This window comes from Phyllostomus discolor, chromosome 9 (genome assembly GCF_004126475.2).
Source record: "Phyllostomus discolor isolate MPI-MPIP mPhyDis1 chromosome 9, mPhyDis1.pri.v3, whole genome shotgun sequence".
Classification (NCBI taxonomy): Eukaryota; Metazoa; Chordata; class Mammalia; order Chiroptera; family Phyllostomidae; genus Phyllostomus; species Phyllostomus discolor.
Window position 1 is genome coordinate 35,073,177 of NC_040911.2, and position 19,423 is coordinate 35,092,599.

At 42.4% G+C, this 19,423-nt stretch overlaps 1 protein-coding gene across 3 annotated transcripts in view; it reads left to right on the plus strand.

Annotated features, from left to right (window-relative positions):
- Positions 1 to 19,423, plus strand: part of KCTD1 (potassium channel tetramerization domain containing 1) — a 180,728-nt gene that overhangs the window by 148,363 nt on the left and 12,942 nt on the right. For all 3 annotated transcript variants that reach the window (XM_028523755.2, XM_028523756.2, XM_028523754.2), the window contains exon 3: positions 12,396 to 12,540. In XM_028523755.2, coding sequence (XP_028379556.1) covers positions 12,396 to 12,540 — 145 coding nt within the window. The remainder of the gene's footprint in view (positions 1 to 12,395; positions 12,541 to 19,423) is intronic.

Below are 19,423 nucleotides of genomic sequence, written 5' to 3' on the forward strand. Positions count from 1 at the left end.
ACAGATAAATTATCAATATTATGTCTGGAGATAGAAAGCACAGTAACTCGTCCCCAAAGCCGCACGCCGAAGTGGGGTGCGTGGTGTTTTACGTGCTGGGCTTCTGAACGGCGGCCCGGGGTGGCCCGGAGGGAGAACGAGGGCGTGTGATTGGTGGGTGGAGGGGGAGGAGCCGTCGTCCCCTACCAGGTGTGCGCATTCCGTGTGTTCACATGCCAACAAAGGCAGACACCCAGAAACGCCAGTCAGGTGGCAATCCCGTCTAAAAGAGAAAAATATTTTTTAAAAACCCGTATTTGAGCTCCACAACTATTCTGGCTATCTGAATCTAATCGAGAGGCAGTTCAGTGAAAATAGCACGGTCACTGGGTAATGGCTTCCCATTGCTGCACGTGCAAGTGTTCTTCATGAGGGCGTTGTTTGCTGTTTATCTTTCTTGTTGGTAATGATTATTTTTACTCTTGTGCAACTTTTCCTATTGTGTTCCTCATATTCAGAAGATAAAGTACAACTGTGCCTAATAGCCAACCACCACTTTCAAACAGTGGGAAGCCTTGCCAGGCAGAGAGGGCTTCGTAACTGAATGGTGAATGTGAGCTCGCCCAGGCTTGTTTTCGTGATTTGAGCTGACTGCGCTCCAGAACTCCCACCCAGCCTCATTAGGCTCGGCTAGGCCCCTGCCACCCCTCCGAAAACTGATTTTTTAAGCAACAGCTTAGAAGGCCCCAAGGGCTTGAGAGCTCACCTAAAAAATGAAAATTCTCCTGAGCCTCAGAGCAGTGCAAACAGTCAATACCAAAGAAAAAAGAAGGATCTTTTAAGTATATCCCAGTAATCCATAATCTTAGGGGCCCTAAGGAAGGCACTTTATCAAAACATCATTCTGATGATACATTGCAGGGGAACAAGAAGGCGTGAAGGGTGGAATTCAGAGAAAATTGTTGGACACATTAAAATGCACTGGAATAAGTTCGTAACAACCAAGCAAACCCAGGGCACCATGTTAAATATGAATAAAACCCTGTTCTTCACCATGGCAAGATGTCTGACCAATTGAAAACCAAACAGTGACAGTACGGTTCTTCCGAGTACAGGTCCTGTTGGGCTCCTGGAGAAGCCATGTGTAATATTCTATGTGGATTTTTAAAACTTAGCAGAGTATGTATTTGAAAACTGAGATTTGGCTTTATTGTATGTCTCACACAGGATTTCCAAATGAAGTGGTAGGGACCACGAGAATGGGAAAAAATGGCATCCAGAGACTACTAAAATGTGCCCACTTCTCTAGGTGATCATCTGAAAAGGAAGAGAAAAAAAAGAGGAATTCTTGTCATTAGCTGGGAAACTTTTTTTTTTTTAATGTTTTGCAGGTTGGGACTTGGTTCTGTGTTTTGTTGAAAGGGATAGGGAGAAAAACCAATAGATACACCTACCGCCCAACGTGTCTAGGGACCGGCTCGGTGCCTCTGGGTAAATTCTTGAACTATGATAAACCAAGCCTGAGCCCCAGAAGGGTGTCGACAGTTACAGCAGGTTACACAAGACACACACCTACGACAGCACATTGTTGGCTGTGGTGCAGCCAAAGGCACCGTGCTGTCAGCAGCCGCTTTCGTTATTTCCCAACCTCACACACCTGAGAATGTTGTCTTTGAATCATGAGCTGATTTATACTTAATATTTTGCACGTCATTTTGATTTGGTGACTATTTACATAATCTTTTGACATAAATTTGAAATCTTAATTAAGCTTCTCAGAGTATAAGGCCAACGAGGCACATCATCCATTGTGATCTGAAGAAGCAATGAGAACTTTTCTTTTAAGTGAAAGGGAGGTATAATTTTACATATTCTTTAAAATATTTAGATACTTTTGGAGTTGCATAAATATAACTCTTCTCCACTTTTCAGCTTTCCTCCCTTCCTCTAAGGAATAAAACTCACAGTCCTGTGGCAAAATCTCCTCCCTTTGGCTTTGTCCTCATAAAGTCCAGTTTCTGAAAGTGTTCTTAAGCTTCCTAGTCATTCTGAAGTCATGCAGTGGGAGAATAATCCATTCATTTTCACCGTCCAGCCACCTTTTGATAGCGGAGCATCTGAACAATGCTCGCTGCTGGAAGACCCTCGAAAGGTGTCAGCAGTGCGTGTCTGTGTCCGGGTGGGAACGGGTACAGGTGCATTGGGGTAGATTCACTTGTTTTCTTCCACACAGCTTCTGTGAGGTTTTAGAAAAGCATTTTACCTAGCCTCTTGGTAAATTATATTTTTTCTTATTCTTTCTTTTTTTATTAAGCACTGTATTAAGCGTCTGGTTTTCCACTTGTAGGTACTAAGCAAAAATTTACATACTCCTGTAAGCTGCTGCTTTGCTAGCCCCATTACAAAGAAGAAAAAACTGATACACTGAAGATGGAGACGGCCGGCTTTGCCATGGTCCTCTCTTAGTGTCATGTAATAACGTGATGCCTTCATTTGAAGTGACTACTATGACACTGTAAGCAAATCCCGACAGTCTGGGAGAGTCAAGTCCAAAGGGACACGGGGACAGGTTCTGTTCTGTGCCCTGTTGTCATTAATAATCTCAAAGTACCGCAGAGGGTGGGGCCACTGGGAGAGCAGCAGTCACAGGGGGAGGGCCTAGAGTCCGTTCGTTTATTAAATCGATGGCACAGATGGAAGAGTCAGGAACGTGTCATCGGATAGGAAGGCACTGGTTCAATACGTAGGGCTAGTGATACTCAGAAGCCCAGGAGTAAGAGCAGTTACTCAAAAACAGAATAAATTCAATGGAACACATGTTAAAGAGTGTACGTGACAAGAAATTGGAAAACAGGAACTGGAGAGCAGCTGCAGGATAGAGAAGGACTGGCAGGAGGTGCCAGAGCCAGAGAGGAGCTGGGAGGTCTGGGGCAGATGCAAACTAGGAGTCGGGGACAGCGTGCAGAGGGGCTGGCCTTCACTCCTGGGGACAGGGAGACTGCATAGCTGGCAACCCTTGGCAAGTTATCCGATGGCTCTGCACCTTGGTTTCTACATCAGTCAGATCAAAATGTTATGTGTAAATACTTCACAGAGTTGTTGTGAGAGTTAAATCAAATCATCTGTAAATTTAGCAGAATGTCTAACACAAACTCAAAAAATGTTATCTATTATGTTTTTCTCCAAAGAGTAATTATTAATGGAAAAATTATTCTAGAGTTTTAAATCAGGAGAAAAATAGAATTTCTTGGAAATTCCTCCAAATATCGACAGACTGTTGGGAGGAAGGTGGAGGTGGGCTGCAGGGCAGGCTCTGGTGCACGTGTGTGCTTGACGCCCCGAAAGAAAGCAGGAAGAAACCTCTGCAGAAACCACTGGAGCCAAAGATACTGAAGTGGGCCCCCAAGGGAGATTATGATGATCTGATCCTGGACTGATCTTAGAAAAATAGTCCTTTCCCCTAGAAATCATCTTAAAGCAGGCATTACCAAAGGGCAGGGCTAGGTAATCTTGAAAGTTTCCTTCCAACTCCAGATGCACAGCAGGGTAGTATTTGCAGTCAGAACTCCATTTTGGCACAGCACACACTCTGGAGGGTGAGACTCTGTCAGCTTTTACTGGTCCCGTGCCAGGCAGGCACAGTGTTTAAGTAGGAGCAGTAAGAGAGTCGCTGGGCTGTAAGGGTGTGGTTCCCAGCTGGCTCAGCAGTCCCACCACCTGATGGTTAATTCTGGCCTCAGTGTTAATTAGTTGGCTGCCGCGTCTTCCTCTGTACAATGGGGATGATAGTATTTACCTGGGAGAGTTGTTTTGAAGACTCAGTACCATGTCCTACCTGTAGTGAACACTCAGTAAATGTAGCTTTTATTGGACAGTCATTTATTCCTCCTAAGAATTCTTTGGGCTCTCTAGTATCTCACTTCTCAGATGACAAAATCAAAACTCAAACTGATTTAGTCCTAAATATGTAAAGCCAGGATTCAAACCCAGGTCTCTTGAGTTTCTGAGCTGATTGTGCCAGGGGCTCCGAGGACATCACTGACAGCTCCATACCTAAGCTCTTGTGAATCATGGGGCCCTCACAGGCTCTGCTGAGGTCAACACTTTGAGAGAGATGCTCTTCACTTGCTGTGTCCCCACCTCCCCCATCATGTTCGTTCTTCCCTGAAATCCCTTCTTCAAGCCCTTGTGTGCCTCTCTCCTTATACCTAGTGATTGGTGAAGCCCTGCCCAGGCATCCCGTCCTGCAGGAAGCCTTCCTACCTGCTCCAGGCTGGCAAGGTCTTCTCCCCTGTCCTGCACGGCTCCCAGTGGGACTGTGTCATTTTAAAGGCCTGGCAGGGCACCAGGAACAGGGTAGACAGTCAATAAATTCAAAAATTAAAAGTCTGCTTATGTAAATGCTGGTGTTTTTTTAAAATCAGGTTAATTATAATAATAATACATTCTTCATAGTAAACAATGTAACTGCTAATTTTAAAAAAAAATCTCTAGCCAGAGCCATGGGAGGACCCCCAGGATTCCTGGAGGGTGGCAGCCCCAAGTGGCCTTGGCTCCCCACCAGCCATCGGTGTCACCTTCAGTAAGCAGTTCTCCAAAACGCCGAGTCTGGAGTTGTTTTTGCTGTCAGATTTTCCCTCATATTTTAGACTTGCCTTTCCTTTCTCCCCTACTTTCTCCAGTTCTGTGTATCATTTAAGAAAATGATGCTGCCTCAGGGAACATACTGGAGACATTACTTCCCCATAAGTAGATGTAATTTGTTTTGTTTGTTTTTACTGAGAAGGTATTGTCTCCCTTCTCTTACATTACTTCTATCCATTTCTCTAACAAGCTCTGAATTAATTTTTATCTGTGTTCATAAAATATAGATGAAATTTCCCAAGTGTGGAAACTATAAAGAATTATTCCTAGACTTTTTAAAAGAGTTATAATACTTAAGCAAAGTAAATGCTGTTTATGATCATTCATACTTTTAAAACAGTAAGTTGACTGATGGGGTTTTTTTATTTTTTTACATTAAAATTATGTCTAGCATAGTATTTCCTTTTTAAGAAAGAAAAACTTTTTACTATGGGCATTTAAAAATATATATGCATATGTAGAGAGAAAACAGTATGAACCATCATATATTTAAAAGTTTTTGAATATGGCCCTGGGTAACGTGGCTCAGTAGGTTGGGTGTCATTCTGCAAAGTTAATGGTCACAGGTTTGATTCCCAGTCAGGGCACATGCTTGGGTTGTGGGCCAGGTTCCCCATTGGGGGCATGTGAGGGGCAACTAATTGATGTTTCTCTCTCTCTCTCTCTCTCTCTCTCTTTCTCTCTTTCTCCCTTCCTTCCCCTCTCTCTCAAAATAAATAAATAAAATATTTTTTAAAATTTAAAAGTTTCAGCTATGAATTTAACATTTCTCTTTCCACTTACCCATTTTGTTTCCTTCCTTTCCCATCTCAACAGAAAAGAGGGAAAGGCCTCTGTTGGTTGCAATGCTGCTCCCTCTGTGCATATCTCCCTCCCTCCCTGCTACTCTGAGTCCAGGTTCTACCTACAGCGACAGCTCTGTCCACATACCTCTCACTCATGCGCACACACACGATTGTTTGTGCACAAACATGCATACCCTCACCCAGCCCTCTAACCCCATTCACCATCCTTCTTAGCTTTCAGATATTAGGACAGAAACTTAATTGGGAATCTACTAACTTGGATTAGTTAGACAGAAAAATGTACAAAGCCACAACTGCTTCTGAAAACAAAATTATTCAATGGAAAAACACTCTTTAACTTGGATTTTTTTTTCCAAGTAATGCCCTACTGGTTGGTGGACTCATGGCAGATTGTTTATCAGTTTTGCTGTTTCCTCATCCTCCATACTTTTCTAATTTCAACAATGAGTAGGTGTCACTTTTATAATTAAAAATATCCCTGAAAAGTAATGCTAAAGAAATAATTTGGAAGTTGCCTCTGAATTGCTTAGCAAAATAAATCTTCTTCTTAAGTCCAAATGGTATTTTCCATGGCTTGAAAAACCCAGAGATGGAGAAAGAGGGCATTTCTTGGCCAAGGAGAACCAGTAGGGGGGAAGGCCCAGCAACCTGTGTCCTGCCCTTTCCTCACCATCGTGCTCCCTGAGTCTGTCTTCAGCACTTCACTCCCAGCCCCACCCCTGGGTAGAGTCTGTGCCGCCTTCCCTGGGGCAGTGCAGATGAGCCCTTCTGTTAACAGCCTCCCTCCCTGTGTAATTACCATGTGTGCACCAGCTCCGGAGAGTCGGAAGGATTAACCCTTGCCTCTGGGAAAGCAGGGCCTGGTGTCATGTAACATACCACGGTGCTGGATGGACATTGTGTTTAGCCAGCTTAGGAGGATTGGGTATGTTAGGAGGCTTGGGAGTGTGGCGCCACAGAAGGGTTGGAAGCCTCTTTAAGTTAAATTCTCTTAGCTGTAAAGTGACAAATCCCACAGGGGTTTGTCAGGATTAAATGTAGTGACACGGCACATAATGGAATATGAGAGCTCAAGATAAATAGAGTTAGAACCTCATGTGTATAACTCTCCCCAAAGGTTTTCATTGTCCTAAGAAGCCTCACTTTTCCATCCCTTGTCACATACTCCACACTTATACAAACTGTTTAAAAGTAACCTCTGAAGTCTTGGGGTGTTTTGGTTTGGTTCACCTTAGGGTATCTTTTCAGTGTACCCAGACCTCAAGTACAGCAAATCCCTGAGCCTCTCAACTTTTTACATCCCAATTATTAGGTAAATTATTTTCCCTACAAAGCGTATATAACTAAACTTGCTTGGGATAACATACATTGGCAAATGCTACTGAATTATAAAAATTGTGCAATTCACAAGGGGAGTTGTTTAGCTGTTGTTTTTGTTGTTGTGTTTTGTTTTCGAAATTATAACCAAAAAAAGCAGTATATTTAGTGGTCAGGAGCACAGGCTGTAGCATCAAACCTAGGTTGAAATCTAAGCCAAGTGACAACCGTACAGGGCTTCATTTTCCTTGTCTATGTAATGGGAATATGGTGGCTGCCTCACAGGATCACTGTAAGAATGAAACAAGATAAAGCCCATCAAAGAGCCAGCTCATTCTTGGGCCCATAATGCTATTCAATAAATAGTAACTGGCATTGGAGCAGTTGTCCTCCATGGGCTTGAATGGGACTGTCCTTTCTCCAAGGGCAGCATGGTGGCATGAGAGCCAGCTCTGTGTCTAGCCAGCTGTGCACCCTTGAGCATTACATATTTGGAACTGTTTCTCCATTTGTAGAACGGGAGGCTGAACCAGGTCATCCTGGAGATCTTTTGCTTCTGAAAGTGTGGTTGGCTATTTAAGAAGTGCTGTAACAGTTCTTCGTAAATGGCCAACCACACTTCTGTCAGAATGACTAACTGAAAGCGTCTCAAGGGGATGACGGTGAATTGCTCCTCTTTAGTCTCTCTGCTCACCCTTGTTTGCACTGGCTCTCAGTTCAACTGTCCATTACACTCACTTGGGGAGTTTTTAGAATGTAGGTGGACATGGGGACCCCAACCCTAACCTCAGAATATCTGGCTGCAGGCATCAGCATTTTTTAAAAGGTCCCCAGGTGACTCCATTGTCTAGCCAGGGTTAAGAACCAGTGCTCTATGCAAATGACACAGTCAAATGCTGTGCAAAGAAGACAGGATGTGGAGAAGCCACAAACTGCATCTGTGAGATGTGATTTCAGATATGGCATTTCAATTTTGTTTCACTTCTAAATTTGTTCTTCTCCTTGACATTGCTGAGAACGTAGCCTGGCATCAGTCCCCATCACCCTCGAGACCAAGTCCTTGACCTGGCTGATACAGCTTTTCATGATCTGGCTCCTGCTGCCCCAGCCTCGGTTTTCAGTTGACCTGAGTCTACAGCCCCGTAGAGAGTAATCACATGCCAGACTTTTTCCAGCTGCAAGCCTTTGTAGCTTCCCTACCCCTCTCCTTTCTTAGCTAGCCTTACCTCCCCTCTGTACTTGGCCAACTTCTGCTCATCCTTCAGGTCTCCCATGAACTTTTTCTTTCTTCCCTGCCTCCTCAAAATTGAGCTGGGCGCACTTCCTGTGTACACCCCTAGCTCTGTCTACACACCCAGTGACACACGCCATCACACTACACTTGCTCTGTATTCCCACCCCACAGACTGTTAAATTCCACGAAAGCAAGGAAGGTGGCTTATTCACGACTGTGTACCCTCTACTTCTCATGGTCAGGCCCAGTGAATAAAGAATGAATCAGTAACTAAATGAGTGCACTGTAAAGGAAGTAAGAGAAATCCTTTAAAAAAAAACTGAGTCACTGTAAATTAGAGAAACCAGGTCCTATAAATGAATGAATACACAAGAAAAAATAAATTCTTAGTGACTGATTCACACTGAGCCAGGTGAATCAGGCCCTACCCCTGTACTTGCAGTTCACTTCATTTCATTCCAGACCATTCTTTAATACCAGAGAGCAGGGAGTCGTAGTGGGGAGCCAGACTTACTTTCCGTCCGAAGGAGTTTAATTTCCTCAGGGATCTGGTTCTGCATTATTTGTGCCATAAACAAGAATAATCAACAGTGTGGTAATACTAAAAAGCAAGAAAGAGGAATATATTTCATTATCTGTTAAGTATAGTTTTAGTGAACTTTTATAATCCTAGCAGTCAATGAAATATTTACAAATCACAAATGTTTGGAATTTACTTCATAAAACCCAGTGGGGAGGGTGAGGCATGGAAGTATAAGGTAAGACAAGATTGGCCAAGAGTTGATAGCTTTTGAAACTGGATGGACACATGGCACTTTGTTATATTATTTTCTCTGCTTTGGCATAAGTTTGAAAATGTCCAAAATAAATGTAAAAAAAAATGAAATTGTGGGAAGAAGTTTCCCTCAGCATCACCACATGCTTCAAGGAGTGTTTAAAAAACAACAACCAAACAACGACACATCATCCAGAGCCAGCTTGGCCTTGGTCGGTTGAAAACCAGGAATGTTCTCCAAGGTTAGTAAACTGTAATCAGTTCCACACAGTTTCCAGGCACCAGGGTTTACAAATCGCTGCAGTTTTGATCTGTACGTCCACTCACATGTCCACAAGAAATACCGCCTGGGTCCACTTTCCCCTTTATCTGCTTAGCCAAACAATGGTTTCCACAGCACATTCAGCCCAATCTCAAAACCCACCCAGGACGCCTTTTTATGATCATTGACACAGCCCTGCCCTTCACGTTGATTTTAGGACCCTAAACATTCCTGCCTTTTAAGTTATCGAAAATCAGCACCACTGTGTTTTCTTTTATTATTCCTAGCATTTGTTGCCTCAAATGTGGGGACTCTTTCCTTAGGTAAGAGGTCTGTCACCTGAGTCAAGCATATGCATCAGGCGCGGCCCTCAGGCTCTTCTTTTCCAAGCCTTTAAGTTCTCCTCCTCACAGCCGGTTCCCTCTCAGCCCCGCGCTGCCCACACAGTGTTTCTTCCCTGCGCAGGCCGCCAGGAGGCCTTTCCCCACCATCTTCCGGCCTTCCGGGTCCGCAGCTCATCTTCCCCGCCTGCTGCGAGCTCACGAGGGAGGTTCCGGGCCTCCGCAGGTTCCAGCCCTCGCAGCTCCGCACACCGGACCGCTGCCCGGCTGGGGGTTCTTACCTGCCTGGTGGGGGCCAGTCTTTCCTCCTCAACTTGTGCCCGTTCTCCTTGAGTCTCCTTACACTTGGAGACTCCACTTCTCCCACCATCTTGCTCAGAGGCTACCGCCACCTCTCTGCTCACCCCCTCCTGCCCCCACCTCTCACTGCTTTGGGCCTTTTTTCAGATTACCCTCCTGCTCTCTTTCTCACCTTTTCCCATTTCATCTAAGATGGGAAGGTGCTTCTGATTGCAGCTATGCCCAATTTGCTCTACCTGCGAGAGGTGGTTTTCGTTGTGTTTTGTTTTGGCATCCTAGAAACTGTTCAGACAGCAGGCCTCTCCTCTTAGAAAACTATAGCAATACACTTCTACCAAGATTGTTCTTTTCTTCCTTAAATCCCATTCTTTTTTAGTGCCTGCAATCTTCGAAAAACTGTTCTCACAGAAATTTTTGTTTACTTTGGGATACCTTCTGTTGCTGTACTCTTTTTGAGCAGCCATGACCCTATTTGATATTTTCATCAACTCCAAGAAAAAGTCAGTGCAATTTTATAGAAAAAAAAAACAGGCAATTTTATAACAGAAATGGAGCCAGAGAATTTATTTTACCCAGATTAGAGCTAGTAACTGGCCGAGCGTCATTCCACTCCCCACGCAGTCCCTGCTTCGCTTGTCCACTCCACAGAGCCTCAGTAATCACTCACTGCGTGCCAGTGTCCATCCAAGTCTGGATTTTGGGAATGAGCATGTAAGTGTAAAAAGCATAAGATTTATTTAAGAAGAGAATATTTACTTTTTATTTCCTTACTAAAGTGATTTGCAATCACTGATACTAATTTTTTCAGGCCATAATAATAATAATTGTACATGCTTATGTTTCATTATAAAGCTCGTGCTGAACAAATATAAGATAGAAATAAAAACGCTAGACCAAAAGCTTTCTTTAGGTCGTGGTAATTCTTTTCATTCCAGTCATTGTTAGGAGGCCCCTTTAAGATCAAACAGACCATGCACAAATCCCCCATGCTACTTAACTAGTTGGGCAAGTTATTCATCATTTCGAGCCTATTTCTTCATCTTTAAAAGGAGGTTTTGTTACTCATATAAGATGCTGAGGACAGTGGAAGGTATCTGGAAAGCACTTAATAAGTATATCTCCCTTTTCTTCCTCCATAAATTTATGTTATTCACAGTAAAGGGTAAAATGTTTTAATAATAGACCATTCTCATTCTTTCTCATCCTGGAAACACTATAAATAAGTGACTAAGTGTATTTTAGTTTCACTGCCTCTTTTTCATGTAGCCTACTGTTTGATTGATGTGTTAATGAGGAATGAATGACAAGGTAGAATGCATTGCAGCAATCTGGGATGGTTGTAATCCACACCCTGGTTAATCACCCTCAATTCATGGAAAGTTGGATGAAGTACATTAGCTGAGAAAAATATATGTGACCTGACCATAATTAGTTTTTTTCTTCTTTGCATTTACTACTTTCAAGTAGGACATGAATTTTCTAACTCTATTGAAAGATATTTATTGAAACAGAAATTCACATGCCTTTCTTGTGGGTGGGGGGCAGCTTTCCTACTTGTTTGTTGTATTTTAATGGGTGGAATTACTGATCTGTTACATATCTCCCACTTCAACATAAGATTAAAAATGTATGAGTTCAAAATCATCTTCAAAGCAATAAGATGATATTCCAAATCAAAAATATGAGTTCTACAAAAGCTTTTCATTAAGAAAATGGAGCCATTTTTCTGCCCACACTGTTAATGAAAAGCAAAAAAAAAAAAAAGGCACCTTTTAAATTTTTATTTATTTTTATTTATTTTTTATAATTAATAGTCATTAGTCAGTCCTTTACTTTCTCATAGTATAGATGTGACCACTTTTTCTTAACTGAATATATGCTAAAGTGTCTGGGTTCAGCCCTCTTTAAAGGGTTAAGTGATAGTGAATGCAATGTACTTTGACTATAGCACACTGTTCAATTGTTTACTCTACAAATGGGAAAAACATATGGATTGCTGTTTTTAAAAGTTACCCGTAGTCACTTACATTGCAAAACCTAGGTCATATTTTTGGGGTGGTCTAATGTATTTTGTATTGTATTTTTGGGGTGGTCAAATATGTATTTTTTATAATGATACCTGGCTGTTACAAATGATTTTTGTTGAGACCTAAGAAATTAGACTGTGTATTGTTAATGGAAAACATATTCTCCTAGATGAGTGATACTTTTCAGTTATTCTTTTTTATAATTAAATGTAGGTGTTAGCATAGAGGTATTGTTCTATTTTTGAAAAGTTTGGGATTTATGGGTGGGGAAAGCTCAGAAAACAGATTCTTAAAAACAAAATTTATTTTTCAAAATTCATTTAAAAGGCAGTTTGGAACAATAACATCTTTAAGTACAAAAAAGGCTGTTTTAAGTAACACGGGGTGGGTAAAGACTCGATCTTCCATTACACCGACAGCACTTAGCCATAATCACCATGTCAGGAACATCTTCTTTACAGAAAAAAGACCGTGAGTGAAAGAATTTACTTGAGAAAGCCTGAGACTACTTTGAATTGCCTGGTCCTGAGGTATTTATCAAGCAGGGACCAGTACTTCTCAAAGAACCATAACTACTTAAAGGGTAATTTTTCCTGCCTGCCATCTTCAAAACTGCTACCTTTGACAGCAACACAAAATGGTAGCTCTTAGTTTTAGTGGCTGAACAATTGATTCTAATTGTCTTCACTGTTCCCTCTTTTCTATCACAGAATCGGAAGACTTTTTGATGGTACAGAGCCCATTGTTTTGGACAGTCTCAAACAGCACTATTTCATTGACAGAGATGGACAGATGTTCAGATATATCTTGAATTTTCTACGAACATCAAAACTCCTCATTCCCGATGATTTCAAGGTGAGGGATTCATGTTAAATTACCAATAGTATAAATATATGATTTGTCTTGATGTACTCCCCGCCAAATATTTCTAATTCTACATTTTTAATATATACCAATTCAAATGGCATCAGAGGTCTCTGACTTCATTATACTTTCTTCATGAAATAGAGTACATGGTCATTAAAGTTTTACATGAACAAAAGAGGACTGCTTTTCATATAAAGAACTGAATTAAAATTTGTTTTAACCCACTGAAAATAAGTTGGTTAAACTCATAGCTTATTTCTGATAAGTCTTAATGAGGTAGAAAATAAAAAAAATCTCCTTAGCTTAATAAAGACGTTTTCTCTGAGAAGTTTAAAGGAAACATTTAGCAGTAAAATTTTAGAATTCTTCTCTTTAAAGTTAGTACCTAGTGTTAAAGTTAGTCCCACATTACACTGGCAAATATGGGCAGTGGAATTAGATCAGAAGAACAAATAGAACATGTTAATTAGAAGAGAATATACAAAAATGTAATCAAATGCAGCTGCTAACACCCCTCTAAATAGAAGTTTCTAAAGAGTCAACTAAATGCTAATAGAACTAATAATGAACTCATTAAAGCATTAAATTCAGGATCAATATATTACAATCAATAGCTTTCCTATAAAAAAGCAAGAGCCAATTATAAGATATAAAGGAAAAAATACCATTCACACTAACAACAACAACTATAACAACTAGGAATAAACCTATCAAGAAGAACGCAAAGCCTGATTAAGAGAACTGCAAATGGCTGCGTACAGATGTAAAAGAAGAGTTGACTGAATGAAGGGGCCGTCTGTGTCCCTGGATGGGAAACCTCAGTGTTGTTAAGATGTCAGCTGTCCCCAAATTACTCTTCCTATTCAGTGCAAGCCCATTTTAGTCACAGATATTTTTAAAAATGGAATTTGATTCATTTATAAAGTTTGTGTAAAAGAAAAAATGCTTAAGAATAGCTACATCAGTTATTGTAAATGGTAAAAATGGCAGTAGTCATGGGCAGTGGCGAATGTGTTCTGCCAGATGTCAGAACATACTATAGGGCGGTAGTCATGAAGAAGTGTGATCCTGACAGGGCTAAAATTTACAGACCCATCAGCGCAGAAGAACAGGGTCCAGAGGCAAATGTGTGTACATAGGAATTGGACATATTATAAAGGCGGGAAAAGAAAGAAATCATCAGTAATTGGCACTGAGACAATAAGCATAAAGACCTTTGGAAAAAATGTAAAATCAGAGTCCTGCCTCATAAATTTACAAATATTCTAGAAATAAACATAAAACTTAAAGCTATAACAGTATCAGAAAAAAATAGCCCTGGCTGGTGTGGCTCAACGTTTGAGTGCTGGCCTGCGAATCAAAGTGTTGCCAGTTCACTTCCCAGTCTAGGGCATAGTCCTGGGTTGCGGGCCAGGTGCCGGTAGAGGATGCTCAGGAGGCAACCACACATTGATGTTTCTCTCCCCCTCTCTCTCCCTCCCTTCCCCTCTCTAAAACATAAAATCTTTTTTTAAAAAAGTATTAGAAAAAACATAAAGGAATTTCTAAAGGTATAATTTTGAGGCAGAGAGGGTCTACCTAAGCAAGACTTAATACCCAGAAGGCATCCTTCAAAACTTTTTTTAAATTAAAGATACTATATATTAATAAAAGACAAATATCAGACTGGAAGAAATATTTGCAACAGAAGATCAATATCTATCATAAAAGAGCTCCTAAAAATCTACAAGAAATATGCAAACAACCTGATGAAAACACTTTTAAATACAGCAAAAATTCCCTAAAGGAAAAAATTGAAATTACCAATAAACATTTGAAAAGATATTCAATCTTTCTAGTATAAGAGAAACAAAACCTAAATGAGACACCTGTTTTTAATGCATCAGATTGGCAGAAGAAATGTTTAATTAATAGTATACAGTCTTGGGAAATTTACAGTGTGGGTGAGAGTAAAAATTAAACATTTTTAGGACAATTCAGCAGTAATTTTTAAATTTTTAACCATACATGCTCTCTGAGCTAGCAATTTTTTGTCTGGTATGTATCTTCTGGACATGTCCACGTAAATATGCAAAGATATACGCACACAGGATGTTTATTGTGGTCATATTTGCAGTAGTAAAAACCAGACACAGCTAGAAGACGTTCTACACTGGCAGATGGTCACAAGCATTATTGGATATCCATGCTCTGGGATAGTTAAAAAGAATGTGGTAGCTCCATATCTGTTGGTCTGTGGGGGCAAAAATCACCACAATTTTATCATTCAGCAAAAATACTAAGTTCAGGATATGTATAGTATGCTCTTTTTTTTTTTAAGAGAGGGAGAGAAACATTAATATGTGGTTGCCTCTTGCATGCCCTCTACCAGGGACCTGGCCTGCAGCCCAGGCATGTGAATAGAACCGGTGACCCTTTGATTTTCAGGCTGGCACTCAGCCACTGAGCCACACCAGCCAGGGCTAGTATGATCTTATTTATGTAAAAAAATTGTGCATGTATGTATAAATGAATAAAAAAGATTGGGGAGAATAGACCCCAAATTAATTAGGGGCTCAGGAAGCCTTTCATTCATCCTCTTCTTTAGGATTTTGACCAACAAAAGGGTGATTAGCCAAATGGAAAAGAATACAGAAGAGCTATATCATGTATACATTTATCTTACATGAAAGCAACTATGTACATTGGGCAAGAAAATAAGAGAAATAACTGCAGCTAGCATGTGCAGCCCCCTGCAGCCCTGGAAGGAGCCTGAGGAAGACTCGAGATCCTGCTCTCCTCAGTCAGCAGCAGGTCCCAGAGCTCCTCAAAGAGCATGCATCTCCCACTGCTGACTGGGCGCGATTCCAGGATTAAAAGACACATGAAGTTAGTTTGTGCAACGGGGCTCCTAAGTTAAAGTCCGCTACTTCATCAGTGATGATCTCTTCCAACTCAGGAAGGAAAAGGCACTGAGGGTCTGTTTCTAATATGACGCCTTTCATGTACTGTGTCCAGGGGTTCCCAGCCTTTTTGGCACCAGGGACCGGTTTCTTGGAAGACAATTTTTCCCCAGACAGGGGTGGTAGGGGGAGACTGGAGACACTCAGGCAGTAATGCAAGTGAAGCTCCATTCACTCTCCCTCCGCCCGCCTCCTGCTGCTCGGCCAGGTTCCTAACAGGCCACAAACCGGTACTGGTCCACAGCCCAGGGGTTGGGGACCCCTGGGCTGTACACTGTTTTTTTCTGTGCCGACATTCAGACCTCTTCCATTCCCCTGATGCCACTGCATTCATCTGGCAATCATCTTATGCAAAGGCCAAAGCGAAGTCCTCTATCTTCAGTCCTCAGTCTGACGCCTGGGGACACACCTGCTCGAGCTGGACTGCCGAGAGAGCCGGCTGCATTTAGACAGCAGGCCCTGAGGCTGCTCAGTCGACCAGTTGCAGAGTTGAGGACAGCAGGCCGCTTCGCACGCTTGCTGCATGTGGAACAGCGGGCTAGGAAGAAAGGACTGTTTCTAGCAAGTGGGCACTGGCCCCACGTGACACGCAAGGTATCTGGACAGGGCCTGCTATTTGTGGGCGGGACTTGGGCCCCCCTAATCAAACCTGGTGTCGCCTGTGTCAGGCGTTCACCACTCAGGTCTGGATTGTGTCCTGTGCGGGAGAGCAGTTAAGTGAGCAGAGAGAAAAGGGTTGAAGGTGACATGTGGAGGCAAGGGAGGTGGCTGCTGTTTTCTTACTCTATCATGTTTTCCTAGAAGGAAGGCCTTGGAGTTGGGAAAGGGGCTGAAGGGGGGAAATTTCACTTTTAGTATGTTTTAAGGTGACTGTGTTTTAAATGCCCATTCAGAATCTCCACCTGAGTAGTTCACTGGCTCCTTACACTTAAGCTGCCAAAACATGAGCTGGCCTCCCCTTCACCGCTGCCACGGCCATGAAACCTGCTCCTCTTCCTTCCTGTCCTGTCTCAGTAAAAGATGCCGGAGTCCACCTGCCTGCTGTAGGCAGGAGCCTGGGAGCCAATCTGTGCTTTTTCCTCTTCTTCACCTCCCACACAAGGTCCCTCAGTGAGTCTCTCCGTAGCACTTTCCAGATGCATCTTGAATCAATCCACACCTCTCATCCCCTTCCCTAGTCCAAGGCCCAGCAGCTCACTGGATGGCTTGGAGTCACTTCATAATTGGTCTCCTCTCCCACCCTTACCCCCTCTCATACACTCTCCATGTTGAGACTGGGAGACACTTTTTAAAAATTAAACTTACTTTGAGGTTTTTGTAGATTCTCATACAGTTGTAAGAAATAATAGAGCCCTGACTGTTGTGGCTCAGCGGGTTGGTCATTGTCCTTCAAACTGAAGGGTCAAACTGAAGGTTCACCAGTTCAATTCCCAGTCAGGGCACATGTCTGGGTTACAGGTTAGGTCTCTGGTTAGGGGCGTGTGAGAGGCAACCATCAGTGTTTCTCACATCAATGTTTCTCTCCCTCTTTTTTTCCCTCCCTTTCCCCTCTCTAAAAATAAAGAATATCTTTTAAAAAATAAAAAGTAATAGAGATCCGATGTTACCCAGTTCCCCACAAAATTACAGTTCATCACAGCTGGGATAGTGACGGTGACACAGTTGAGGTCCATGGCATTTCCGTCATTGCCAGGACCCCTCCTGTTGCTCTTCTAGCCACATCCTTCTCCCTTACCCCCTCCTCCATCTGCACCCTATCCCTCACCAAGGAATGCATTTTAAAAAGACACTGTATCATAACTTGCTCTGCTTAAGACTCTGCTGGGGCTTTCCCTTATTTATGGAACAAAGCAGCATACTCCTGTCAGAGCCCACGAGACCCAAAAGGTGTCAGCCCCTGCCCACCTCACCTGACTCTTACCCTACAGACAGTGCCCTACAGAGCATCTCTTGGTTCCTCAAACAGAATATTCTTGCCCTCTTCAGAACAGACCGTTCTGTCTGCCCGATGCTCTTCCCCAAACAACAGAGATGAATAATGACAAATGCAATGTTTGCGACCACAGAGAATCAGGGTGGGTACTGGCAAACGTAAGCCGGACTAGGTACAAGGTGACTTAGTAATGATAATGAATATGATGAGCCTGAGTGACAAATAAAGGCCGAGGAAAGAACATCAGGCAGACAGAAGATTAAAAGCATGTCTGATGAAACTCACGTATCTCAGAGCCCTGAAATGTTTCCCACGGAAACTCTGGGTGACAGGCTATAAATTGGGCATTCTGGAACCTGGTGGAGCAGTAAGCCGAGGCGGCCTTTCAGCCCTTGTGGCTGGTGATGGAATTGCACCCACAGCACCAGTCAGTATGTAGGAGTCACAAATACAGGCACACAGATGAGCTCTGAAGTCTGCCTGTCCCTGACAATGTAATAGTTCTTTCTTCCTCATCGGAGTTTGTTTCCTGACCTTGGGAAAGGGACATAGGTAGCATTCGGCAGGTGGAGAGACTTTTACTCTCTGGATTTGCTAGGGAGAGCGTTCTTTGATTCCTGCTTCCCTCTCCAGCTATTTAATGCTGGGTTGAGCAAATGCATGACATCTCAAAATCACAGCATCCTATGCCTCAGAATCTCATTCTGCAAATGTGCTGACTGAGCTAGATACCCATTTAACAATTCAGATAATTTCGTATTTCAGAACACCATTTGAGTGGCAGCTGCTTGTGCCCTGAGCCCACTGAAGGCTGTTGGAATCTGTTCTCTAGATCAGCTGTTGTAGAGCTTCTCTGCAGCGTTTTATCATGGATATGACTGTGTCTCCGTCTTCCCTTAATTCCCCTTCCTCCCAATTATGCTGATTGGCTCACTGTTGCTTTATTTTCGCTTCCGCACATGCACAGACACACACACAATTATGATTCCCAGTGCACCGGGAGTCCAAAGCTTTGGTTCCCTTTCTGATGGAGAACCACACCATTCTCTCTCTAGCCTTTTATTCTGAACATCTTTGGTCAGTGTCCCCCAGGTCTCTAGCATCTTTTGTGGCCTCTGGGTGAATGTCCACCCTCCTTAGATACAGAAAAATTTTCTGGCAGGCAGCCCCCAACTCACCTATCCCTGAGTGGCTTACATTCAGAAGTCAATTAGTAATTTTAAATAAATTTTGAATATTATAGAAGTACAAGGTGGGGGGCCCAAACAACCCAGAATTTATTTCTGAAAAATCGTGTATTTATTATTTCATGTCTAAACTTCAGTCACCCACGAAGTACTCTCCATTTGATGCGGTACCCCTATCGAGATGGCTTTTCCAGTGCTCAAAGCAGTTTTTTAACTAGTCAGTTTTGATGCCTTTGCATGCTTCTGCCATTTTGTGTTTCACCTCTTCTACATTGGCAAACTGTTTCCCTTTGAGGACTTTTTTCATCCAGGGAAACAAACAAAAAAAAGTCATTAGGGGTGAGGTCGGGAATAGGTAGGGTGGGGTGCGGGAGTCATGCCGATTTTCGGTCAAAAACTGCTGAACACTCCGCACCTTGTGGGCAGATGCTCATAAATCACCCATCATGAAATGGGCAAACACATTGGGTCTTCAAAAGAAATTCACTGAAGCCAAATGCAGCCTCTTACAATACCAGCTGGTACACTGATACATATGGGTTCCTAGAACACCACCTAGCTGGGGAAGCCAGTACTAGAAGGGGCCTGCTCTCCAGAAGATAATTGTGGGGGTTTTTGGGTCCTCCCTCATATATGTAGATTGCAAAAAATTTGAAAATAGACAAGCAAAATAAAAAAGTTTAAATAGTCCCACCACTCAGAGTTTGTCAGCGTTAAAACCTTAGTGCTTAGTCTTCTGAATTTTCTATACTTAGTTCAGATGATAATCTCTACTACTTTATTTTGATAAAATTTTATTTCCTGTAATA